The 26,665-nt window shown below is 40.4% G+C and overlaps 5 protein-coding genes across 5 annotated transcripts; all 5 read right to left on the minus strand.

The window, feature by feature from the left end:
* Positions 1-4,210: 4,210 nt before the first annotated feature.
* LOC115824685 (XK-related protein 8-like) lies at positions 4,211-5,979 on the minus strand. Its single transcript, XM_030788442.1, has 3 exons — positions 5,672-5,979; positions 5,244-5,434; positions 4,211-4,911 (listed from the first exon to the last, which is right to left on the minus strand). Exons 1-3 carry the CDS (start codon positions 5,977-5,979, stop codon positions 4,211-4,213), a joined length of 1,200 nt encoding a protein of 399 aa, XP_030644302.1.
* A 3,324-nt stretch (positions 5,980-9,303) lies between these two features.
* LOC115824686 (XK-related protein 8-like) lies at positions 9,304-10,970 on the minus strand. Its single transcript, XM_030788443.1, has 3 exons — positions 10,663-10,970; positions 10,246-10,436; positions 9,304-10,016 (listed from the first exon to the last, which is right to left on the minus strand). The coding sequence occupies exons 1-3, from the start codon at positions 10,968-10,970 to the stop codon at positions 9,304-9,306; spliced, it is 1,212 nt and encodes a 403-aa protein (XP_030644303.1).
* A 2,116-nt stretch (positions 10,971-13,086) lies between these two features.
* LOC115824687 (XK-related protein 8-like) lies at positions 13,087-14,895 on the minus strand. Its single transcript, XM_030788444.1, has 4 exons — positions 14,594-14,895; positions 14,145-14,335; positions 13,291-13,920; positions 13,087-13,097 (listed from the first exon to the last, which is right to left on the minus strand). Exons 1-4 carry the CDS (start codon positions 14,893-14,895, stop codon positions 13,087-13,089), a joined length of 1,134 nt encoding a protein of 377 aa, XP_030644304.1.
* A 5,709-nt stretch (positions 14,896-20,604) lies between these two features.
* Positions 20,605-22,248, minus strand: LOC115824688 (XK-related protein 8-like). The gene is made up of 3 exons (XM_030788445.1): positions 21,941-22,248; positions 21,517-21,707; positions 20,605-21,305 (listed from the first exon to the last, which is right to left on the minus strand). The coding sequence occupies exons 1-3, from the start codon at positions 22,246-22,248 to the stop codon at positions 20,605-20,607; spliced, it is 1,200 nt and encodes a 399-aa protein (XP_030644305.1).
* Positions 22,249-24,684: 2,436 nt separating this feature from the next.
* Positions 24,685-26,354, minus strand: LOC115824689 (XK-related protein 8-like). Its single transcript, XM_030788446.1, has 3 exons — positions 26,050-26,354; positions 25,709-25,899; positions 24,685-25,439 (listed from the first exon to the last, which is right to left on the minus strand). Exons 1-3 carry the CDS (start codon positions 26,352-26,354, stop codon positions 24,685-24,687), a joined length of 1,251 nt encoding a protein of 416 aa, XP_030644306.1.
* Between the last annotated feature and the right edge of the window lie 311 nt (positions 26,355-26,665).

Consider the following 26,665-nt stretch of genomic DNA (forward strand, 5'->3'; position numbering starts at 1 on the left):
TTATGTTGTTGGGTTTGTTTGGTTTTTTGTTTTTGGTTTTTTTTTGGTCTTTGTGACATGACATGCATTTTTGGGAGAAATCTTTCTGATAGTGCAATACATTTCTGGTCAGTGATAATGTTTATGTTCAGTGTTTTTTGTTTGGTTGGTTTTTTTTTTTTGTTTTGGTTTTTTTTTTTCCCCCAGTGAATTTTAGTAGGTTTAGGTGGTAAAGACAGTCAGAGGATTGTCATGTCTTGGGAGATTAGTGACTGAACATTTCTGAGCCTGAAGATGGAAGTTTGTTTTTTTTGTTTTGTTTTGTTTTTAAACACAAGCAGCTTGACAATTAAGAATGTGTACTCTCCATATGTTTGCATTTTGGGTGTTTTTGTGTACATATTTATATTGTGCCTTTTATCCTGTAGCCTCTCTATATCAATATACATAACCTTAAAAGGATGTAACTGAAAACGTGTGTGAAACGTATACAGATGTGTTTGTTCCACAACTCTATTGAAGTGTTATTTCTTTATCTGACTTAGTATGACTTTTTTTTTTTTTAATCATTATTATGTTCATCTGTCTATCATCTGGTGCTGAAATCTGAACTCTTTGGCTAAGACAGTAAGTTAAGTAAATGTCGACCCTACACGAATATCTCCTGTGTGTGTTCTTATGGTTTGTTCCTTTCCTCTGTTTCTCCACAGTCCTGCTGATTAAATGCATTTTGTTTCTTCCAACTTTGGCGCTTCAGTTATTAAATCACATCTGATGCAGCTGCGTGTCCTTTTTCGATCCTACTTGCCGTCATGAAACTCATATTGTGTAGTGTTTTTTTTTGTTGTTGTTTTTTTTTTGGCGTGTTATTTCCCTCTTTAGTCTGTAGTGTAAGTGTGGCTGGAGTGTGATGTTTGCACGCGTGTCTTTCGCACAGAAAATCAGGATGCAGGCTATAGAGCTAGATCCACCCACCCAACAAGGGAGGATATTAGAAACCTTAGCATCTCTCTCACAAGTGTACGTTCGTGTTTGTCTGACGGAGGACGGGGTGTTTTTGACCTGAGCCACCGTCACGTCAGCCTACGTCGAGTCATTTCCCAGGCAACCTCGCTCAGGTTGTTCGTGAGGTCGCTGTGGCTTTGACGCTTCTGTGTAAGGTTTCTGTAGCTGGTTTTCTTTTGCTGTGGTTTGTATCCACTTTTCGCAGTGTATCTCTGTGGCTTTGGTCGCAGTGCGTCTGTTAAACTGTGCATATTGTCACATAGATAATCTCTGTACTGTCAGATCACAGGTAGTCCCATTGTCATGACAGGATAAAGTGACTATGATGTCATACTGTTTGGAATCCCCAGTAGTCTGACATCACAGTTCTGATGATGTCTCAATGTGAGCTGTCATAGTGTCTCATGACTGATATATAATCCAAATATAATCAGTCTTTTCATGACCGTATTCTCACTAAAAGCCAAGATTCATCATCCATGTCATCTTAATTACCCCAGATCATCCCATGTTAGCTGTTTACTGGTGTGTTGTGTGTGTATATGTTTGTGTGTGAGAGAGAGAGAGACAAAGAGAGTTCTTGTAAAATGATTTGCCCATCCGTTGAATGCAAAAAAAGCTATGAGTACATAGCTTTGTCGAGACATATCTGACTCAACTTGACTATGTAATAACAGAAATACTCCTAGGTTATCCTAAGTAGGAAATAGAATAAGTTACTCAATTTTAAATGTGTTTTTCTTTTGGTTTTTCTTTTAATGGGACCGGAACACTGTTTAAGGCCCAGCAAGGTTTTCCTGTGTACTTAACAAAACACTCATGGCAATGTCAATAAAAAAAAAAAGAGAGAAAATAGCTGTGGTTTTCTGGTGTTCGTACATCCTTAATGCTGCTGATGGAGTGGAAATTGTTATTTGCGTATTGTTTATCATATACGTTGATATGTGTATACTCTTATGAAATCTTTCTGCATGGTGTGGATTTTTGTTCTGTGTTGCTCTCGCTCTCTCTCTCTCTCTCTCTCTCTCTCTCTCTCTCTCTGTTATTCATGCTGCTGTATGCTCTCATGAAAAATACCACTGACCATAACATGCCCCTTAGTGTCCAAGGCCAAGGTGATAATCACATACTCATCTTCAACAGGGCAAGTGTCTTATCAGAACTGGTTCAAACTGGCATGAGAAGCCCCTCTCATAGAGAACGCCTAAGGACAGAGAGTGGTCGAGACTGATGAATGTTTATCACGTTTTTACTGGTTTAATCATCTATGCAGCTATGTTTACAACACGCCTGTCCTGGGCTATAAGTGTGAATGGACTTTTCCCTACACTAGCTCTTTGCTTCTGTGTCACCACGACGTTTCTCTTTCGGTGATAAGAATACTCTCCGCAATAAATGTTAGACAAGAATAAAAACCTCCACGTCAGATTTATTCCTCAGTGAGCCACTGATAATGAAATTCTGATAAATCAGACTACATTGTACTGTATCAGGTGAATACAGGCAGTTACCTATTCCAACAATATTTAACCTCAAGTACAGGCAAATAGTATGTACCATTCACATAGTGCCACCCACATTACAGGATTAAAACATCCAAATCAGGGTTTCCTTTACAACAGGATACAGTTGTAAATGTAGTGATTATCTAACAATGTCGTTGCATTAACACCCAGAGACTCTGACAGCTATGAAAGAAATCTTTAGATTAATGACTTCATAAGTAATGCAGTGTTTCTGAATGTGAGAAACCCTTGATATATTCATCTAGGGCGGAGCAAGGTTTCAGTAAACTGGAGACAAGGGCCAATGAACAACTCTAATTGATATGATAGTGTGGACTAATTCATACCAGTTCTTCTGGATTTATTTGATGGTTCATCACAAAAAACTGAAATTATTTAGGGATAACTGACCAAACAAATAAATATTTGCTTATATCCATAATAAACAAACTTTACAGAAAAAAATAAAGTCAGTAAACAAAAGGTAGGAAAATTATTGCATGTACAAAGATTTCTCTCTAAAATAAACATTTGCATTTACACGTATTAACTGAGCAGATCCTATTATCCAAAGCCATTTACGAGTGAGGCAGAATATAACCCAATCATGTAGCTGTTAAAGGAGCTGGCGGTAGTATAAGTGCTTTAGCTGAATGAAATAACTGACCAGATACAAGAGCACAAATACTTGAGAGAAGTAAAAGAGAAAACTACAGTCAAACAAAGGCAGAAACAACGCGAATGATCAGGGAGCTATAAAAATGAAAGAGAAAAAGGCTATCACCTAGTTTTGTGGGATGACGAAGTGCTAACAGCTAGGATGCTATAAACAATAATCAACAAAACAGCAATGTTATGGCAATAACAACAAAGGAGGTGCTACACAATAATATATGGTTGTAATGCACAATTTGAAACGGAGCATCTCAAAATATACTCTTAATGTTCAGCACAGAGTGTCAAGAAATGTACATGCCAAAAAGTCTTTAGGCGCTTGTTGAAAGTCGTGAGGGACTCTGCAGTTCAGGTAGAATCGGGCAACTCATTCCACCATCGAGGAACCACACATGAAAAGACACCAGCTTGTAAATTTTTGCTGTACGGTGGTGAAATCACCAAACACCATTCCCTCACAGACCACAGTGGGTGAAATGGAACGTAGGTCTTGAGGGGATGACCCCATGTCAGTAGACTCTGTTCTACTGGCTGTAAACTTGATACAGGCAGACACAGGAAGCCAGCAGAGGGAGATGAAGAGGGGTGTGCTGTGTGTTTGGTTTGACCGATTGAAAGCCAGACATGCCACAGCATTTTTAATCGTCTGCAGTGATCTGGTAATAGCACATACTGGTAATCCCACCAGTAGAGAGTTGCAGTAATCCAATTTTGAGACTCTAAGTGTCTGAACAAGGAGTTGGGCATCACACTCAGAGATTGTGGTCTGACTTTGCCGATGTTGTATAGAGTGAATCTGCATGATCTGGAGGTTACTGCAATGTAGTCAGAGAGGGTTTGCCAGTCATGTACCATTACCACTAGGTTTCTGGCAGACTTTGATTGATATTCTATTATATATACAGTAGTATTATGTGCACAAGAGTGTTTCAAATCTTGATATGTCTTTTCACAATAGTATTTAAAAAACAGTAGAGGTAGATAAGCATGATACTTTACTGTCCATGCCTTGAATTTGAATGGCCAATCCATGGGCTATAAACGGATTAAGAAAAAAAAGTTGTAGCCAAATTTCTCCTTCTCTTTTCAGCCCCACTAACAGGTTGAGTCTGTGGTGAAGAAGAGTCAGGTTCATCCATGGACATTTGCATGCAAGCAGGCTCAGCTTCAACTCGTGCATGTTCATTCAGCTTAGGGTGAAACCACTTATAGTAAATGGCTTTCAACGCGAGTCCAACAATGTATAAGAAAATATTTCCAGAGACCAGTACATATGGATTTATGGGAAATGGACCACGACAGGATGTGTCACTCACCCTGATCCACCACCACAAGCCAATCAGCAGCCCACTGTCAAGCAGCATGATTCCATGATAAATTATGCTTCTGCGTTTTGTGTTCCCTTTAGACACATTAAACCAGTTAAAGTACCAGATGAGTCCTACGGTGGCCCGGTAGAGCCATTCTCCTCCTGGGCTGTCCATGAAGTCGGTCCTTTGTCGCCAAGCCCAAAGTACAAATGGCATCCAAAGTGTCAAGAAGTGGGCAACAACAAAGACTGGCAGAACAGAGGCAAACAGAGCCACAGCAGTAATACGAGGGCCAATCAGCAACAGATTCCAAAGGAAGTAGAACGCAGAGGAGCGCCAACCCATCTTGTTTTTGTCGGGAAGAGATTCACGCATGGCACGGTGGTACATGAGAACACTGAAGGCAACTGTTAAAGCTGAGGCAATGGCTTTCACAGCTACCAAAAATAGAGCAGACACTCATGGAGCCCCATCATTGATTTAAAAACTCATTATTGATTAAAAAATACTGCACCATGCACTGTACACAAAATCATTTTTATGTATTACTTCTTTGCATACTTATCAATATGCAAGCACAACTTCATACCACTTGCCAATGCTCTGCTTTATATTTATAAATATTTAATTAATTAATTGATTGATTGATAGGCTCAATCGTGGGGTAATAGTTAAAGAAGCGATTTTGTCACCGGAGGGTCACTGGTTCAGTCCTCTACAAATTTTTATTACAAGCAATATATGACACATACACAGATAGCTAACTAACCTGTGAAGGGATCCAGCTCTTCTCTCTCGAAGATAACGGTGATCATGAAGGTGAGCTGAGGAGCGCTCTCGGAGAACGTTTCAAACAGACGTAACATCAGCAGGTCATGAGTCAAATGCACAGCAACTGCCTTGAGGAAATCGTCTCTGTTCAGGAGGTGGTTGATTGAGATCTCCAATATGCTTGTGTATCTTGTTTTCAATTCAAGGCAATCAAATAAGAAATGAAAGTCGTATCGTCAGTTGCGGCGCGACTCATTGTAACACATTGTATGATAAAAGGAGGAATGCCTTCCTAGCTTCCTGATCTTGAAAAACGGGTTGGAACGCCACTGTCAGTTTTTCTTTAGATGAGCAAACAGTTAGGCAGAGGTGAACACAAAACTCAACAGATTCTTTTCAACACTAAGAACAAAATATGTCACCAACCTGAGAAAGACACCCAGCTGCAGTACGTGCACTGGCTTGAGCAAGGAGTGTTTCTTGACGAATTTGTCCACTTCAGTCTGTTGGTATTCCTCGCCATCCGAGTACCAAATCCAACTGAATACATGTACTAAAACAGAGGATCCTAATAATAGAAATATGAACAGGCCCATACTAATGTAGGCACCGTCAATATAGAGTGAATACATTGCCCACACATCCAGCACAAGGTCCGACACGAAAAGAATCAAACCAACAATCTGCAGTAGGACGTCGACAACAGAGTAGTTGAACGGGAAATCTTCCTCCATGGTCTTCACTGTGTAACACCCGCTTTCTTTACGCCAAGTCAATACTCCTGCTTCGTCTTTCCCTGAGCAAAAAAACGAAACTAGAAGTTCACAGTTGTCATAGTTCAACAGATAACTCTCAAACGCAGGCAACACCCTCATTTTCTTTCAATGTAACATGGATCAACGTTCTACCCTGCCAAATGAGTCATACATAGCCTATTACACTGTAATCATAATATTGAAATGCGAGATTGACCTTGTGGTTTAAATGCTGCGCACTACAACAGACAAACCACAAGACAGGTCACAGATTACAAAATCAGACTGATCTCGTTGAAAAATACAAATTAAAATGAAAGCTGTTTTGACTGTGTTGCTCACTGTAAACCTGTTTCGCCTGCATATAATAATGATATATAATCCAAATATAATCAGTCTTTTCATGACTGTATTCTCACTAAAAGCCAAGATTCATCATCCATGTCATCTTAATTACCCCAGATCATCATCCCGTGTTAGCTGTTTACCGGTGTGTTGTGTGTATATGTTTGTGTGTGTGAGAGAGAGAGAGACAAAGAGAGTTCTTGTAAAATGATTTGCTCATCCGTTGAATGCAAAAAAAGCTATGAGTACATAGCTTTTTCAAGACATATCTGACTCAACTTGACTGTGTAATAACTCCTAGGTTATCCTAAGTAGGAAATAGAATAAGTTACTCAATTTTAAATGTGTTTTTCTTTTTCTTTTCTTTTTTTAATGGGACCGGAACACTGTTTAAGGCCCAGCAAGGTTTTCCTGTGTACTTAACAAAACACTCATGGCAATGTCAATAAAAAAAAAAGAGAAAAAATAGCTGTGGTTTTCTGGTGTTCGTACATCCTTAATGCTGATGATGGAGTGTAAATTGTTATTTGCGTATTGTTTATCATATATACGTTGATATGTGTATACTCTTATGAAATCTTTCTACATGGTGTGGATTTTTGTTCTGTGTTTCTCTCGCCCTCACTCTCTCTCTCTCTCTCTCTCTGTTATTCATGCTGCTGTGTGCTCTCTTGAAAAATACCACTGACCATAACATGCCCCTTAGTGTCCAAGGCCAAGGTGATAAGACACTTGCCCTGTTGAAGATGAGTATGTGATTATCAGAACTGGTTCAAACTGGCATGAGAAGCCCCTCTCATAGAGAACGCCTAAGGACAGAGAGTGGTCGAGACTGATGAATGTTTATCACGTTTTTGTCGCGCGAACACGGCACTGCACGCACTAGCAGGCTGAACGCACCTCTGGAAGTGACCGACCTGGATACATCCTGATAGGTTGGATAACTCCGGTCCGCCTAGATACTTAATGCCATTATGCGATAAGTATTGTTACTGGTTTAATCATCTATGCAGCTATGTTTACAACACGCCTGTCCTGGGCTATAAGTGTGAATGGACTTTTCCCTACACTAGCTCCTTGCTTCTGTGTCACCACGACGTTCCTCTTTCGGTGATAAGAATACTCTCCGCAATAAATGTTAGACAAGAATAAAAACCTCCACGTCAGATTTATTCCTCAGTGAGCCACTGATAATGAAATTCTGATAAATCAGACTACATTGTACTGTATCGGGTGAATACAGACAGTTACCTATTCCAACAATACTTAACCTCAAGTACAGGCAAGTGCCACCCACATTACAGGATTAAAACATCCAAATCAGGATTTCCTTTACAACAGGATACAGTTGTAAATGTAGTGATTATCTAACAATGTCGTTGCATTAACACCCAGAGACTCTGACAGCTATGAATGAAATCTTTAGATTAATGACTTCATAAGTAATGCAGTGTTTCTGAATGTGAGAAACCCTTGATATATTCATCTAGGGCGGAGCAAGGTTTCAGTAAACTGGAGACAAGGGCCAATGAACAACTCTAATTGATATGATAGTGTGGACTAATTCATACCAGTTCTTCTGGATTTATTTGATGGTTCATCACAAAAAACTGAAATTATTTAGGGATAACTGACCAAACAAATAAATATTTGCTTATATCCATAATAAACAAACTTTACAGAAAAAAATAAAGTCAGTAAACAAAAGGTAGGAAAATTATTGCATGTACAAAGATTTCTCTCTAAAATAAACATTTGCATTTACACGTATTAACTGAGCAGATCCTATTATCCAAAGCCATTTACGAGTGAGGCAGAATATAACCCAATCATGTAGCTGTTAAAGGAGCTGGCGGTAGTATAAGTGCTTTAGCTGAATGAAATAACTGACCAGATACAAGAGCACGAATACTTGAGAGAAGTAAAAGAGAAAACTACAGTCAAACAAAGGCAGAAACAACGCGAATGATCAGGGAGCTATAAAAATGAAAGAGAAAAAGGCTATCACCTAGTTTTGTGGGATGACGAAGTGCTAACAGCTAGGATGCTATAAACAATAATCAACAAAACAGCAATGTTATGGCAATAACAACAAAGGAGGTGCTACACAATAATATATGGTTGTAATGCACAATTTGAAACGGAGCATCTCAAAATTTACTCTTAATGTTCAGCACAGAGTGTCAAGAAATGTACATGCCAAAAAGTCTTTAGGCGCTTGTTGAAAGTCGTGAGGGACTCTGCAGTTCAGGTAGAATTGGGCAACTCATTCCACCATCGAGGAACCACACATGAAAAGACACCAGCTTGTATTTTTTTTGCTGTACGGTGGTGAAATCACCAAACACCATTCCCTCACAGACCACAGTGGGTGAAATGGAACGTAGGTCTTGAGGGGATGACCCCATGTCAGTAGACTCTGTTCTACTGGCTGTAAACTTGATACAGGCAGACACAGGAAGCCAGCAGAGGGAGATGAAGAGGGGTGTGCTGTGTGTTTGGTTTGACCGATTGAAAACCAGACATGCCACAGCATTTTTAATCGTCTGCAGTGATCTGGTAATAGCACATACTGGTAATCCCACCAGTAGAGAGTTGCAGTAATCCAATTTTGAGATTCTAAGTGTCTGAAGAAGGAGTTGGGCATCACACTCAGAGACTGTGGTCTAACTTTGCCGATGCTGTATAGAGTGAATCTGCATGATCTGGAGGTTACTGCAATGTAGTCAGAGAGGGTTTGCCAGGCATGTACCATTACCCCTAGGTTTCTGGCAGACTTTGATGGTCTGTGACAATATATTCTATTATATATACAGTAGTATTATGTGCACAAGAGTGTTTCAAATCTTGATATGTCTTTTCACAATAGTATTTAAAAAACAGTAGAGGTAGATAAGCATGATACATTACTGTCCATGCTGTGAATTTGAATGGCCAATCCATGGGGCTATAAACAGACTAAGAATAAAAAGTTGTAGCCAAATTTCTCATTCTCTTTTTGGCCCCACTAACAGGTTGAGGCTGTGGTCTCTCTGTGATTCTGACAGAGTCAGGTTCATCCATGGACATTAGCATGCAAGCAGGCTCAGCTTCAACTTGTACATGTGTATACAGCTTAGGGTGAAACCACTTATAGTAAACGGCTTTCAACGCGAGTCCAACAATGTATAAGAAAATATTTCCAGAGACCAGTACATATGGATTTATGGGAAATGGACCACGACAGGATGTGTCACTCACCCTGATCCACCACCACAAGCCAATCAGCAGCCCACTGTCAAGCAGCATGATTCCATGATAAATTATGCTTCTGCGTTTTGTGTTCCCTTTAGACACATTAAACCAGTCAAAGTACCAGATGAGTCCTACGGTGGCCCGGTAGAGCCATTCTCCTCCTGGGCTGTCCATGAAGTCGGTCCTTTGTCGCCAGGCCCAAAGTACAAATGGCATCCAAAGTGTCAAGAAGTGGGCAACAACAAAGACTGGCAGAACAGAGGCAAACAGAGCCACAGCAGTAATACGAGGGCCAATCAGCAACAGATTCCAAAGGAAGTAGAACGCAGAGGAGCGCCAACCCATCTTGTTTTTGTCGGGAAGAGATTCACGCATGGCACGGTGGTACATGAGAACACTGAAGGCAACAGCTACAGCTGAGGCAATGGCTTTCACAACTACCAAAAATAGAGCAGACACTTATAATGGAGCCACATCATTGATAAAAGAAAAACTCATTATTTATTAAAAAAATACTGCACCATGTGCTGTGCACAAATACATTTTTATGCATCACTTTTCATATCAGTATGCAAACACAACTTCACACCGCTTGCTAATGCTCAATATTTATTATAAATATTTATTACAAGCAATATCTGACATATACACAGATAGCTAACTAACCTGTGAAGGGATCCAGTTCTTCTCTCATGAAGATAATGGTGATCATGAAGGTGAGTTGAGGAGCGCTCTCGGAGAACGTTTCAAACAGACGCAGCATCAGCAGGTCGTGAGTCAAGTGCACAACAGCTTCCTTGAATATTAGGGTTCTTTTCCGGAGATGGAAGATTGAGATCTCCAGTATGCTTGTGTATCTTGTTTTCAATTCAAGGCAATCAAATAAGAAATGAAAGTCGTATCGTCAGTTTATTGTAACATATTGAACGATAAAAGGAGGAATGTGTTCCTCACTTCCTGATCTTGAAAAACGGGTTGGAACGCCACTGTCAGTTTTTCTTTAGATGAGCAAACAGTTAGGCAGAGGTGAACACAAAACTCAACAGATTCTTTTCAACACTAAGAACAAAATATGTCACCAACCTGAGAAAGACACCCAGCTGCAGTACGTGCACTGGCTTGAGCAAGAAGTGTTTCTTGACGAAAATGTCCACTTTAGTCTGTTGGTATTCCTTGCCATCCGAGTACCAAATCCAACTGAATACATGTAGTAAAACGGAAGATCCCAATAATAGAAATATCAACAGGCCCATACTAATGTAGGCACCGTCAATATAGAGCGAACATATTGCCCACACATCCAGCACAAGGTCCGACACGAAAAGAATCAAACCAACGATCTGCAGCAGGACGTCGACAACAGAGTATTTAAACGGGAAATCTTCCTCCATGGTCTTCACTGTGTAACACCCGCTTTCTTTACGCCAAGTCAATACTCCTGCTTCGCCTTTCCCTGAGCAAAAAACCGAAACTAGAAGTTGTCATAGTTGTCATAGTTCAACAGATAACTCTCAAACGCAGGCAACACCCTCATTTTATTTCTACGTAACATGGATCAACGTTCCACCCTGCCAAATGAACCGCGGAACTGTGAGACAAGTGATTAAGTTATACATAGCCTATTACACTGTAATCATAATACTGAAATGTGAGATTGACCTTGTGGTTTAAATGCTTCGCACTACAACAGACAAACCACCGGTCACAGATTACAAAATCAGACTGATTTCGTTACAAAATACAAATTAAAATGAAAGCTGTTTTGACTGTCTTGCTCACTGTAAAGCTGTTTCGCCGGCAACATACACATTTGCGGGAGAGTTGCACGTCATTGTTTCAACACATCTGGTTCGAGACAGAAATCAGAAAGAAAGTTACGTGACAGAAATCTTTGTTACTTCTCTCGGTCTGCCCGCTTCCTAACTTTTTTCTCACGCTTTGGTCTGTATAAGTACAAATGCCTTAATCGGAGTTCTGACGTATCACTACACAACTTCGAAACCTGACTTGAATTGCCCTGAGTCACGTGGTCATTGCAATCGTCATGAAACGTCAAATAAATTTCAGGTGTGCGACGCTTCTTTTTCAAAATAGACATGGTAATACCTAAGTGTACTTGACATATTTCAGAATATTTTTGCGCATTGTGCATTCTGTGCGTTATTAATTCGACACTAAGAGATAAGATTCACAATCATAGATCACAGATGGCGATACACTGAAGAAGCATTGCTGAAATACGACAGATTTACGACGCATATCATGTAGGCTAATACGTCTTTGATGGACGTTCAAGATCAGACGCAGAGGCAGAATCACTTTTCTCTCCAAAAACAGCATGCATGTAAGAGCATTGCACGACGACACACGAGAATGGCAAAGGAATATTGGGAAGTACTGAGGGAAATTGGGAGCTCAAAGCGCACAGTGGCACAAGGGCAACACACACGTCCACATTAACTCAAGCGACACATGAGGTTGTCAGAGGCTGAGTCGGCAGCATGTGAAATGTGCAGGATTATATAAATATGCACATTTGAGTCCTGAACATTTAAGTCCCTTTCGTGAGCATACCAAAATAACGAACTAGCTAAACGAACGCTCTCCACTAAGTTTGCTGAAGTTTTCGGGCATAAACTCAGTTTGTCTTTGCGCTGGTCTCAAAACATCAGTTTAGATTGTACAGTGAAGCCAGCTCTGCCCAGAAACGCAGCAATGTGGGCATCTTAATAAACGGTTTGATTTGTTTTTCGTTTTATCTATTGAGCTACATATCAGCAATGCATAAATACAGGCTTCACAGCGGTGTATTCAATTATTAGCTATATTCACTGATGTGCATATAGGTGTTCAGTTATGGAGTGTCGAATATTAACACACACAAAACGAAATGACTTTGTTTAGATTTCCTCATTTAGCCAGTAGTTTAGACCTGCTTAATAAGCTAATGATCTTATAAGGAAGAGTTGGACTGTTTCTCTGCTCTCATTTGGCTTTTGGTTGTCCTTCATGGTGATGTCAGTCATTCCCTCAAGCATCGTGTTTTGAATATATTTCGTGAAATATACACTATTAGACATTAGTGGGCAGAACCAATATCGCGCCCTGTTGTCTTTTAAGTGCTTTTATCTAAATACACTGAAAAATAAACCCCTTTAACTTATTAACATATTCAACCAAAGGCAGTTCATTTTATTAATGGAAAATACATTATATTTAAAAAGTTATTGAAACTTGTTAATTTATCTGAATGTATTAAAATAAAGCATTTGTTACCATATTTAACCCTCTCAAAGGAAGTACCAACTATTTGTTCAAAAACATTTTTTAGTGACAATGAACAAAAAAAAAAAAAAAAACACTCTTAGTTTAAAAAGAATTTTTCATAGCAATATGATGTTCTTTGAAATAAACATGTAAAGCATGCTTCACCAGAACGTAAATGAAAATGGAAGATTAATTCTATCTGAATGCCACTGAAAATTCAGCTTGTATTCTCATCCCATCTCAATATATCTCTGGAACAGAGACAGTACAGGAGAGGATAAGAGGAGGTAACACCACCCCAACCAAGCGCTTACTGCAAAAGGTCCATAAAAAAAAAAAATAACTATGAATAAAAATTCGCAGCCATAATTCTCATCCTCTTTTCAACTCCACTGCTACTTGTGTGAGCACAGGGTGTGGACTGATTACGTTCGTGGTCAGTACCCGGTTGGCGCTCTTCTAAACATGCTGCTTGTATGATTTCTGTTCTGTGTCTGCCCTCTGTTGGCTCAGGAAGATCTACTTCAAATGTGCAGTGGAGCCACTTATAGTAAACCATTTCAAAGGCCAGTCCAACAAGATAAAATGAAACCACCGCAGAGACCACGATGAGTGGTTTTATGAACATCAGACCTTCACACACCATCTTCCACCACCACATTCCAACCAGCAGCCCAGTGTCCATTATTATGACCACGTGATAGATGACACTGTTGGGTTTGGCGCTCTCTCTGGTCACGTTCAACCAGCTAAAGTACCAGATTAGTCCAACGGTGGCTCGATAGAGCCACTCTCCTCCTGGGCCGTCCATGAACTTAGTCTTTTCTCTCCAGACCCAGAATATAAATGACATCCAGAGCGTCAGGAAGTGGGCAACAACGAAGATGGGCAGGACAGAGGCAAACAGAGCTAAAGCAGTCACTCGGGCTAAGATCAAGAGTAGACTCCAAAGCGAGTAGATCACAGAGCTGCCCCAGCCCATATTGTGTTCATTGCAATGTAAGGCACACATCCCACGGTGGAACATCAAAGTGCTTATGGTGACAGCGATAAATGACCCAGCAATCTTCAGGGCTGCACAGATGGAGTACAACATTATTATTACTATTATTATCATTATTATTACTATTTTTATACATGAGTGAATCAACACAAAAATATAATGACATACAGCAACTGAATGTGTAGGCCTTTTTTTTTCTTGTTTTGTGTTTTTGTAAATTAGCATGCAGTGTAAGGTTGTTTTACGCACGCATAACATGTGAACGATAATGAAATTAAAAGTTAAAAAGAGAAACCTGTGAAGAGCTCTAGTTCTTTTTTTATGAAGACAGTGGAGACCATGAGGCAGAGCTGTGGAATATTCTCGGTGAACGTTTCAAACAAACGCAGGGTCAATAAATCATGGTTCTGTTTTTTAGCAGCAGCCTGAGGGAAACTGATTCTTTCCCAGAAACGGACGATTGAGATTTCCACTAGACTTGCGTACCTTGATCAGAAAAAGGAAATATTGAATTATTCGTGTTTTGCTGAGCGTTGTTTCACTGTGCGACCACCAAAGCCATGAAGAGGAAATTTGTCATCTCAAAATGTACAGTCAACATTTAACATGAAACGTTTAGAGAAGAGTGGTGGATTAGCAGTTCCTCTGAAAACACATGACAAACAGCAGATCAAGTCTACTGTAAGTCTGAAATGATTCATTCCAGGCCGCTGACAGCGAGATGTAAGAAAACATAGCACAAACCTGAGAAAGATGCCCAGCTGAAGCACATGCAATATCCCAATCAAGGAGTGGTTCTTCGCAAAGTTATACACGCGTCCCTCGAACATCTGTGAATCCTTCGTGTACCACATCCAGCTGAATAGCTGCAGCACAACTGAGGATCCCACTAACACAAATATCAACACACCCAGACTGACATAGGCCTCCTCCTGATAAAAAGAATAGATAGCATACATATCCAACGCAACGTCTAGCAGGAAAAAAAAGAAACTGACTATTGCCAGTAGCAGGTTCTTAAAAGAGAACTGAGTGTCTTGTTTCATGGCCTCAGGCTGAATCATTTGAACAGCTGAAAATAAACTGAAAGTAATACTTTCCCTTCTTTTAAGGACAGCTTAACGTCCTCTTTCATCCTTTAAAGTGCCACTTAATGCCACCAATCGTTTTGTTTTGTTTTGTTTTCTAAAAACCAAGCACATGATTCCACTTTCACTTTTGCATGTGTGAGATACACATGACAAATACACATGACACGAACAGGTAAAAGGTGGAATTCAGTGAGAAATTCTTGCTTTTTTGGTCAGAGTAGTTTGGATCAAAGTTATAATTTTTTGAAACTACAGAGTAACAATTACTTTGGATACTATAGATTTTACTGTGGGGAATACCAAACAATAAAAAAAACAAGTGTTGCTGTTATTTTGAAACTATTCAGTACACAAAATAGGTTAAGATTAGGCCTTCCGCACGTGACAGTCACTTAAAGTATCAGTTCTCGTGTATAAACTTTCAAATTTTAAAAAGACATGGATGAGAGCATTAAATTCATTCAGTTTAAAAAAAAACCAAAACAAAACAAAACAAAACAAAATACAGACCCACATTTACATGCATAAATTTGCCCATCATTTACCCTGCTATATTGTCATGTTCAGTGGTGTGAAATGAATGAATGTTTAGTTTACGTTAACATATCAGAGCGCTATCCCTTTAAGAGACCGAACCACCACAGAAGACCATTCCCTAACCGTGAGACCTGACTGATAACAGATTTCCAGTAAAAGAACAAACAGTATTTCTCTCTCTTCCTCTTTCTCCTTCTCTTTCTCTTTTTCTTTCTCTCTGTGGATGTGTGTGTCAGAGGACTAACCACTGTACTGCATGACATTAAGAATGACGGCAAGGAAAAGACGTCTTCGTTATATTATCACGAGTCAAATCATCACATGAGTCAAATTTGCACGCGAGTCAATAGTCAGGATGGAGTGTAAACAGTGTCTGACTGGGTCAGTTTTTAACTTACTGTAAAAGTATGTTACCATGTTTAAAATGTTGACTATGGAATGGAACAATTTACACAGGCTTGAGAAAACAATGAAAAACCAATTGAAGAATCAACGACTGCTAACAGACCTGCCACGCGTGACCTTTCTACGCTATCAGACAACAAAAAAGCTAACGTAGAAAGGTCACAAAGGTCAGGTACTAGTACTGCAAAGTGCTGTTTTGTTTTGTTTCGTGTTTTATTATTTACCTTTTTAACGTGATGCCACATTCCAGAGAGTATTTATTCTTAGTACAGCATAATAATTCATGCTGCACCACCCTCCCCAACACTAATACAACAGTATTTCAAATATTTATACATCTTTGCACAATAACAGTGAAAAACGGATCTGACGGAAAAGTTTGCTTTTTTTGTTCACTACTTTACCGTCCAGGCCCCGCGATAGTCTGATCAATAGTACTGTCAAGGGTCTGAAAGTAAAAATCCTCACTCATATTCATTATTCTCTGCTTGACCCCACTATCAGGCTGGTTTATTTCTGGATAAGAGTGTGTGTGTGTGTGTGTGTGTGTAGGGCGGGGGTAATGCAAGTTTCATGAAATGTGGTGTTAAGTCCAAGAGCGTATACCTGTGCGTTTGCATTTGCTATGTTGTCCTGTGTGTTGTTGTTTAATTTGTTCTGCTGTCCTGTCCCGAGTGCGTATGTGAGAGAGTGCGTACGTATGAGTGTGCGAATGGTGCGATGTCATATTGCGCGTCTCTTTGGTCCTCCCAAGGATACCTGTCCCATGAATACGTCCTCCTTTAAACGCGACCAAGCTGTCAAGTGAAAGATTCCTTCTCCCGACTACAGACGCATGCTGCACTGTTGTACTCTTCGCCGTAATAAACGTAGTGGGGGGTTTTGTTGTTGTCGCTATCTCTTTGCTCCGTTGTTTGCCTTCTAATCGGCTGTAGACCTGTAAATGGAGTAAGCTTCCAGAGTTATAAAGATCTAGGCTTTATTTCGGTTCCTTGTTTGTTTGTTTGGTCTTGCTTTTTGGAGGACGTAAAGATGGTGGGAGTCAGTTGTTTTCATGGTGGCGCAGTGGGTAATGCTGTTGCCTCACAGCAAGAAGGTCTTGGGTTTGATTCCCAGCCGGGCGGCAGGTTGTGTCAAGTCTACGTGATTGCAAGTTTGCATGCTGTCAGCGTGGGTTTCCTCCCACAGTCCAAAGGCATGCAGGGTAGGTGACCTGGGGACACTAAATTGCCCCTAGGTATGAATGTGTTTTTCTGTGAGTCTGCGATGGACTGGCGTCCTGTCCAGGCTGTTTCGAGGCTTTATTTCCGTTCTTTGTTTGTTTGGTCTTGCTTTTTGGAGGACGTAAGGATGTTGGGCGCCAGTTGTTTTCTTCCCCTTGTTTAACTCTGTTTTTCGCTAAAGAGGGGGTTAGTTCTATGTCTACCGTAGGTATGAATGTGTTTGTCTGTGTGTCTGCGATGGACTGGCGACCTGTCCAGGCTGTTTCCCCGCCTTTCGCCCTATGAAAGCCAACCCTAATCAGGCTTAGATAATGAGTGAGTGAGTTAACTGCTGTTCTGTTTATTATTTTGGCCTTGCCCCCTCTTAAAGCTACATCTTAACTCCCTACTCTTTTGTATTAGATTAGATTAGATTAGATTCAACTTTATTGTCATTGTGCAGAGTACAAGTACCAAGTCAATGAAATGCAGTAGCATCTAACCAGAAGTGCAAAGCATAGTATTATTTACAGATAAGTGCAAGTATAGTGAGTACTGCAGTAGTGATGCTATATCTTACAGTATATACAGCAGTATAGACAGTGGCGAGCAATATATACAGATATGTACATGTATATATATTAATTATGTTATATACAGAGGTGAAGCTGAGTTTTCAAATAAACTGTTCTTGGTTATTAGAGACTGTCGTTTCTGTCAGTGCTGGGGTTGGGAGACGGGACTTCCACTTTACCTTTTCTTTAATCGCTATGTCCCAACCCTTGACGGGGGCATAACATTTGGTCACTTGGGGGCGCTACACCATTAAAAAAAAAATTAAATTCCCATTACTCTGGCACGAAAGCAGATATTTCAACTAAATTTTCTTGTGCTTCATCAGAGTTAAAGATCCTAACTAGGAACTTATGAAACCTCTGCATCAGCCGTTTTGTGTTTCATCCAGCTTTGATTTCGTCAAAAAACAAATTTCACCATCTCCCACTAGAGCTACAGCACAATGAGGTTATGTGTATTGTCTTTAAGAGTTGTTAAAGGATAGTTGCCAGGTTGAACAATATGGCCGCAGTGTACCCACAAATTCGGCCATGAAGGCGCCATAAAGGAAGAGTCATATTTCTGCAATGTTTTTGTTCACTGGCATAAAATTCAGTACACATACTTACCATAAGGCCAGGGTGGCACACACCAAGTTTACTGAAATTTGGCCGCTTTGGGACGCTGTACTGTAAAACAGGTTTAAACACCAATGTGTCCATGTACTTAGATTGACATTCTATTCCACTGGACACCACGAGCCACAGACCACACTAAGAAAAGCAGATATCGCGAACAATTTTTTGTAGATCATTACATCATTAAATGTCAGGTCCTAACTGGGAAACGAACACATAGTTCAATGTCCAAATGGCATGGCAGCTAAGATACAATCAGTTTGTAGCACTTAAAATAGGCAAATCTACTGCACCTTTTGACCTACTGCCACAAGTAATACACTAAATAGTGCTAAGGAAACACTTGGACATTCCATATTGGCCTGAATGTAAGACAGGATTTTTTTATTCAACTTCAGAAATTACATCTGAAAAGTGCGGTTGTCTTACTTTGGAGGACTAGAATTTTAAATGTCATTATACATTAACAACAGCAGATGGTGGCATTTATGAGTAACATGGTTGCGTTTCACAAGGAGGTAGTTCAATGGTATTAGAAATCCCAGTAGACAAGTTTATTTTTATTTTATTATTTAACTTACAAAACTTATTCATTTGAAAATGTGATTACATTTCAAATTTTATTCAAATGTGACAATTTCATTTAAAAGATGTAAAAAACAAATCAGCATACCTTGTTTAAATCAGTGTGTTTTCTTAAATTCACGTCAGATGAAATTATTTTCTTTTAAAATTAAAATTTGATCTTCAAAAAGTCTTTTTCCAAAAAAAGATGTTGAAAAATGGGGGGGTCCTTTTCTAATCAGGGACATGTTATTATATTCAGCTAATATGGTATGTTCTCTGCCATTTCTCCCACGATTTTGGATTTTTTTTCAAATACCCAAAAATTGCACTCCTCCAACAGAAATTACACTTCTTATTGCTAATGTCCCAAGAAGGCACATTGCATTTTATGGCAATGCCAATGTTTAAGCTGGACATATATGTAGCGGGGGGCAGTACAGTGGTGCAAATGGGTAGCATTACTGCCTAACAATATGGAGGTTTAAAGTTCGAAGGGGGGTGCGTCTGCGTTCAGTTTGTACCTTGTCCCCGTGTTTATGCGGGTTTCCTCTGAATATTCTGGTTTTCTACCACAGCCCAAACACATTCAGGTAATGTCCACTGGACATGCTATATTGCCCATAGAAGTGAGTGAATGAGAGGGTGAATATGTGTCTATTCATCCTGTGATGGACTGGTGTCTTGTTCGGGGGTTGTTCTGACTGATTGTCCACTTGGCGTCCCTGTGGTGCTTGGTCCCTTCATTCCTGCTTGCAGCTATATTCTATGGTTGTAATGCACAATTTGAAATAGAGCATCTCGAAATTTAGTGTTAATATTCATCACAGAGTGTCAAGATAATGTACATGATAGAAATGGACACAGATCAGCCTAAGCATCAGCAAAGACTATCTACAAGGGAGAGCCAAGCAGTATACATCACAGATAGACAAGTAATACATACTACACACTGGAATAAAAGTTATTTGAACACAAGTCATTTGATCAGTCGACAGGTAAGGGGTTCGGGGGTAAGGGAATGGGGTTAATCCACAGATCTGTTGGTAAGTTATTCGTATAAGAGACTAGTCTTTAGGCGCTTGTTGAAAGTCGTGAGGGACTCTGCAGTTCAGATAGAATTGGGCAACTCATTCCACCATCGAGGAACCACACATGAGCAGAGACCAGCTTGTAACTGTTCTACTGGCTGTAAACTTGATACAGGCAGACACAGGAAGCCAGCAGAGGGAGATGAAGAGGGGTGTGCTGTGTGTTTGGCTTGACCGATTGAAAACCAGACATGCCACAGCATTTTTAATCGTCTGCAGTGATCTGATAATAGCACATACTGGTAATCCCACCAGTAGAGAGTTGCAGTAATCCAATTTTGAGAGTACAAGGGTCTGGGCAGGGAGTTGGGCTGCATACTCTGAAAGATTGTGGTCTGTCTTTCCTGATGTTGTATAGAGTGAATCTGCATGATCTGGAGGTTACTGCAGTGTAGTCAGAGAAGACCAGCTGGTCATGTACCATTTCCCCTCGGTTCCTGGCAGACTTTGATGGTAAATGACAATATATTTTGTTATATATAATCATATTTCAGCCCCACAACCCTAATTAGGATAAGCGGAATACAAAATAAATGAATGAAAAAAAGTATTATATGTACAACAGTGTTTCAAATCTTGATATGTCTTTTCACAGTAGTATTTAAAAAACAGTAGAGGTAGATAAGCATGATACTTGAATTTGAATGGCCAATCCATGGGGCTATAAACAGACTAAGAATAAAAAGTTGTAACCAAATTTCTCCTTCTCTTTTTAGCCCCACTAACAGGTTGAGGCTGTGGTGAAGAAGAGTTAGGTTCATCCATAGACATTTGCATGCAAGCATTCTCAGCTTCAACTTGTGCAGGTTTATTCAGCTTAGGGTGACAACACTTATAGTAAACGGCTTTCAACGCGAGTCCAGCAATGTATAAGAAAATATTTCCAGAGACCAGTACATATGGATTTATGGGAAATGGACCACGACAGGATGTGTCACTCACCCTGATCCACCACCACAAGCCAATCAGCAGCCCACTGTCAAGCAGCATGATTCCATGATAAATTATGCTTCTGCGTTTTGTGTTCCCTTTAGACACATTAAACCAGTCAAAGTACCAGATGAGTCCTACGGTGGCCCGGTAGAGCCATTCTCCTCCTGGGCTGTCCATGAAGTCGGTCCTTTGTCGCCAGGCCCAAAGTACAAATGGCATCCAAAGTGTCAAGAAGTGGGCAACAACAAAGACTGGCAGAACAGAGGCAAACAGAGCCACAGCAGTAATACGAGGGCCAATCAGCAACAGATTCCAAAAGAAGAAGAACACAGAAGAGCAGCAACTCTTCTTGATTTTGTCGGAAAGAGATTCACGCATGGCACGATGGTACATGAGGACACTGAAGGCAACAGCTACAGCTGAGGCAATGGCTTTCACAGCTACCAAAAACAGAGCAGACACTTATAATGGAGCCACATCACTGATAAAAGAAAAACTCATTATTGATTAAAAAATACTGCACCGTGTACTGTTCACAAATTCATTTTATGCATCACTTTTCACAACTTCACACCGCTTGCTAATGCTCAATATTTATTAAAAATATGTATTACAAGCAATATCTGACATATACACAGATAGCTAACTAACCTGTGAAGAGCTGCAGCTCTTCTCTCACGAAGATAATGGTGATCATGAAGGTGAGCTGAGGAGCGTTCTTGGAGAACGTTTCAAACAGACGTAACATCAGCAGGTCGTGAGTCAAGTGCACAGCAACTTTCTTGAATAATGGGGTTCTTCTCCGGAGATAGAAGATTGAGATCTCCAATATGCTTGTGTATCTTGTTTTCAATTCAAGGCAATCAAATAAGAAATGAAATTTGTATCGTCAGTCGCGGCACGGCTTTATTGTAACATATTGAATGATAAGAATGCGTTCCTCACTTCCTGATCTTGAAAAATGGGTTGGAACACCACTGTCGGTTTTTACTTTAGCTGAGCAAACAGTTAGGCAGAGGTGAACACAAAACTCAACAGATTCTTTTCAACGCAAAGAACGAAATATGTCACCAACCTGAGAAAGACACCCAGCTGCAGTACGTGCACTGGCTTGAGCAAAGAGTGTTTCTTGACGAATTTGTCCACTGTAGTCTGTTGGTATTCCTCGCCATCCGAGTACCAAATCCAACTGAATACATGTACTAAAACAGAGGATCCCAATAATAGAAATATGAACAGGCCCATACTAATGTAGGCACCGTCAATATAGAGCGAACATATTGCCCACACATCCAGCACAAGGTCCGACACGAAAAGAATCAAACCAACGATCTGCAGCAGGACGTCGACAACAGAGTATTTAAACGGGAAATCTTCCTCCATGGTCTTCACTGTGTAACACCCGCTTTCTTTATGCCAAGTCAACACTCCTGCTTCGTCTTTCCCTGAGCAAAAACCGAAACTAGAAGGTCACACCACAGAAGACTATGACACCTCTAAAACAAAGCACACACCCTCCTCGTTTTCTTTCTACGTAACATGGACGGTCTACCCTGCCAAATGAACCGCGGAACTGTGAGACAAGTGTCCGTACGACACTGAGATCATAATATTGCAATGTCAGATTGACCTTGTGTGTTTAAATGCTGCACACTACAACAGACAAACCACAGAGCGGCTCACAGATTACAAAATTAGATTGATTTCGTTACAAAATACAAATTAAAATGAAAGTTGTTTTGACTGCGTGGCTCACTGTAAACCAGTTTCGCCGGCAACACATTTGCGCGAGTATTACAGTTGCATGTCATTGTTTAAACACATCTCAAGAAACCTGTTGTTACATGGCGGAAGTCTGTTGTTTCTCGCGGTCTGCGCGCTTCCTAACTTTTTTTCTCACTCTCTGGACTATATAAGTCCAAATGCCTCAATCGAGGTACTGACATGTTGCTACGCTACTTCAAAGTCTGAATCAATTGTCCGAGTCATGTCATCATTGCTTAAGCGTCATGAAATGTCAAAAAAGTTTCAGATATTTAGCGCTTCTTTTTCAGAATATACATGGTGATACCTAAGTGTATTTCATATATTTCAGAATACATATATGCACTGTGCATTTGTACGCGTTATTAATTTGAAACTAAGAGATAAGATTTAGAATCCAGTTCACAGGCACTTAATTCTCAGTCCTCACCGTTCAACAAGTTACAACAAGTTGAAACAGAGTTACCCTTGTCGTCAAGCCCGTCCAGCGGAACACAGCCAGTGTCTCCGGGCAACAGGCGGAGAGTATTGTGCAGCAGGGTCTCATTTAAACACACCTATTTCTATTTTTTTTCACCTCAGCTTCTTAATTTTTTATTTACTTTTTTCTTTTTAACGTGATGCCACGTTAAAGAGAGTGCTTATTTTTAGTACAGGAGGATAATCCACAATGGTTGTGCCACCATCCCCAACCGTGATACAACAGTATTTAAGAAGCAGAAGAAGAAGCCTTTATTATCCGTTTGCTGAGGTACAAGTGTACAAGGGCACTGGAATTTGTTCTTGCCCGCCATGAGGATTAAGTCATGGGGGTGGCGTCCTGTTTTGATTTTGATTGCTGTGGTATGTAAAGCCCTTTGAGACTGCAAACAGTGATACTGGGCTCTAAATAAACTTGAAACTTGAAATTTGAATTCTTGTGCAGATCTCTCAGTCATGACTGAGAGGATACCGCGACGTCGCACTGTGGGCCGATCCTCTAACCCTAACCCCTAACCATAACCATACAGGCGCTAAACTAAGCCAGAACTGTGTGAGCGCATGCGCAGAATGCCACTGGCCTGAAACTGCTGGTGTGAAACTGTGGCTCTGTGGCTCCGCAGACAGATACTATTGCACTGTGGGGGGTGGGGAGCGCCAGGTGACAAAAGGCAGGGCAGAGGCAGAGATACATCAATCAAACGAGGGCCAATCAGCAATGGATTCGAAAGGAAGTAAAAACACAGAGGAGCCCCAGCGTAACTTTTGTTTATCACAAAGGAAACTCATACATCACAGCATTAATGATAGCAGCATTTGATCCAGTGGTCATAGGCACAGCACTGATAGAGTGGAACCTTATGGAGTTATTAAAACTAATCAGCAAGTGAAAAGTGAAATGATTGAGTAAATGTTTTTTGTTTCATTTTGTTTGTGAAGTACTGTACAGTTCACTCATGATCTGTGTTCATGTCTGTGTGTGTGTGTGTGCTATTGGGCCCTCTACAGGACAAACTACTTCAATACATGTCACTAGGAATTAAAGCAAAGAAAAGCCAAAGGACATTACAGCATCACATCAGAAATTCTATAAATTACATACCAGGAGTTTCCTTTTTAAAACACAGTGGTTTGTTATTGTTTGAAATGAAACACTTGTGCGTTTACTGCTCATATTAAACTTGGCAACAATGGGAGTGGTAAGGAAGGACAGAACAGGAAGGAATGATCATATACAGAAGACCATTTATTTAACAAAAATATATTTGAGAGCAAAAATAAACGTTACAAAAAAAAAATCAGTGTGTAATGAACATCTTGTAGCAAAACAACTGACTTTTCTCTATCATAAGCAAGAGTTAAAGTGATACCTCTGATTAAACTCCAAAAAATGTATACAATGAAATAAATTAGTTTAAAGTAAAAAAATCTTACATCAGTTATCCCACCACATATTCCATTTACACGGTCTTCTTCACAGTGTAGTAACAGGGGAAAAATGAATGAGGTAGTAGAGTAGGACACTTCCCTATCCAGTCAGTGGAGGTAAACGGTTACATTGAGCCACTAGAAGGACTATGAATAAAAATTAGCAGCCATTACACTCATTCTCTTTTTGACTCCGGTAAGAGGTTCGGTCGTTGGTGTTAGTGACATGGAACGGGGTGTTGGCTGGACGCTATCAACTTCAGCCTCCACTTGCCTCTCTCCAGAGCTCGCTTCTTCCACGTCACCTCTGTGTGCTCTAGGGTGGTCTATGACCAATTCCGGCTTCTTTGGACGCAACCATGTGTCGTGAACAAATTTCAATGCCAGTCCTGAACTGTAGAGGAGGACAATTATAGAGATCGGCACAAGAAGATCCAAGGGGCACGGGCTATGACTGGATGTATTGTACACCCTCATCCACCACCATAAGCCAATCAGCAGCCCACTGTCCAGCATCGTAAGAACATGGTAGATATTGCTTTTGAGCTTGGTTTTCTCATCATTTACATCGAACCAGCTGAAGTACAAGATGAGCCCTATGGTGGCCCGGTAGAGCCATTCTCCTCCTGGGCCGTCCATGAAGTCCGTCTGCTGTTGCCAGGCCCAAAGAACCAACAGGATCCACAGCGTCAGGAAGTGGACGACCACAAAGAAGGGGAGCACGGATGCAAACAGAGCTAACGAAGCAACACGCGCAGTGATAAGAAAAAGGTTCCACAGGAAGAAGACCACAGCCGAGTCCCAGCCCATCTTGCTTTTATCGTGAATAAATTTGCGCATGGCTTGGTGGTACAGGAGGACGTTTAAGGTAATGGTAATAATGGACTCGGCCGTCTTCAGACCTGCAGTGATTGTGAGAAATGCAGAATAAAGTAAATTCATGAACAAAAGCAAAAAAACTGAATAATTAAATATATAAAGGAATATGCTAACTTGCGGTGCATTACCCTTCCTTTTTTTTTTTTTTCTAAGAACGTTCAGACCAAGGATAAGACTAGATATGCTGACTTCATCAAATAAAAATGAAGCGCACAATGAAAGACATACAAATACAAATGAAATAACAAATGAACCAATACACATGAGTCAGTGGCGTTTGCTGAAGACTAACCTGTAAGGAGTCCTATTTCTTCCCTCATGAACGTGGTTGAGAGCATAAGCATGAGCTGAGGAGCACTCTCAGAGAAGGTCTCAACCAGACGCACGAAAAAGAGGTCATGCTTCAGGTGTCTGGCAGTGTCTTCGGGTATGGGGTCTCGCCCCAACAAACGACGGACGGATATTTCCACAACGCTGGCAAACCTTTTAGAGAAGGAATCAGTGAAACATTTACAAATGGATTAAAAATCGAATTCAGCTAAATTTCTGCCTATCTGAACAGGATAGTTTGAACTCACTTATTTCAGCACAATCAGATAAAAAAAAAAAAAAGGAAACTAAATTCTCACAAACCTGACAAAGATGCCCAGCTGGAAAACATGGAAAATCACAAGTAGTGAGTGTTTATTTAGAAATATATCCACGCTGGTCTTCGGCTTGTCTTTGTAATCTGCGTACAAAAGCCAACTGAATATCTGTAGCAGAACTGGGGATCCCAGAAACAGGAAGATAAGTACACCCATCAAAATATAAGAGCCCTCCTGATAAAACAACCAGATCTTCCATATGTCCAACACAATGTCCGAAAGGTACAAAATGAAGCCAGCTAGTGTCAGCAGGATGTCGAAACAAGCACAGTGCGAGCAGGTATTCCTCATGACTTCACGAGAATGAACTGAATTACTGAAAAATGAACAGGCTTTCAAACCTAGACTATTTATCCACATTCACGCTCTGTCTGCTCCTCCCTTTCTGTGAAATAGCGCAACACTTCCTGATTTTTAAACGAGTAGACCATGGGACCAAGTCTGGGGATTAAAACCATGGGATTCATATGAGTGACACATGTCATATAACCACAAAAAAAAAAAAAAGAAAAAAAGATGTAACTCAAAGAGGTGTTTCCCCTTTCTTCGAAAGACCTATTCGATCAAGAACCCGTCAAGCTATAAAAACTACACAGAAGACA

The sequence above is a fragment of the Chanos chanos genome, chromosome 12 (assembly GCF_902362185.1).
Source record: "Chanos chanos chromosome 12, fChaCha1.1, whole genome shotgun sequence".
Taxonomy (NCBI): domain Eukaryota; kingdom Metazoa; phylum Chordata; class Actinopteri; order Gonorynchiformes; family Chanidae; genus Chanos; species Chanos chanos.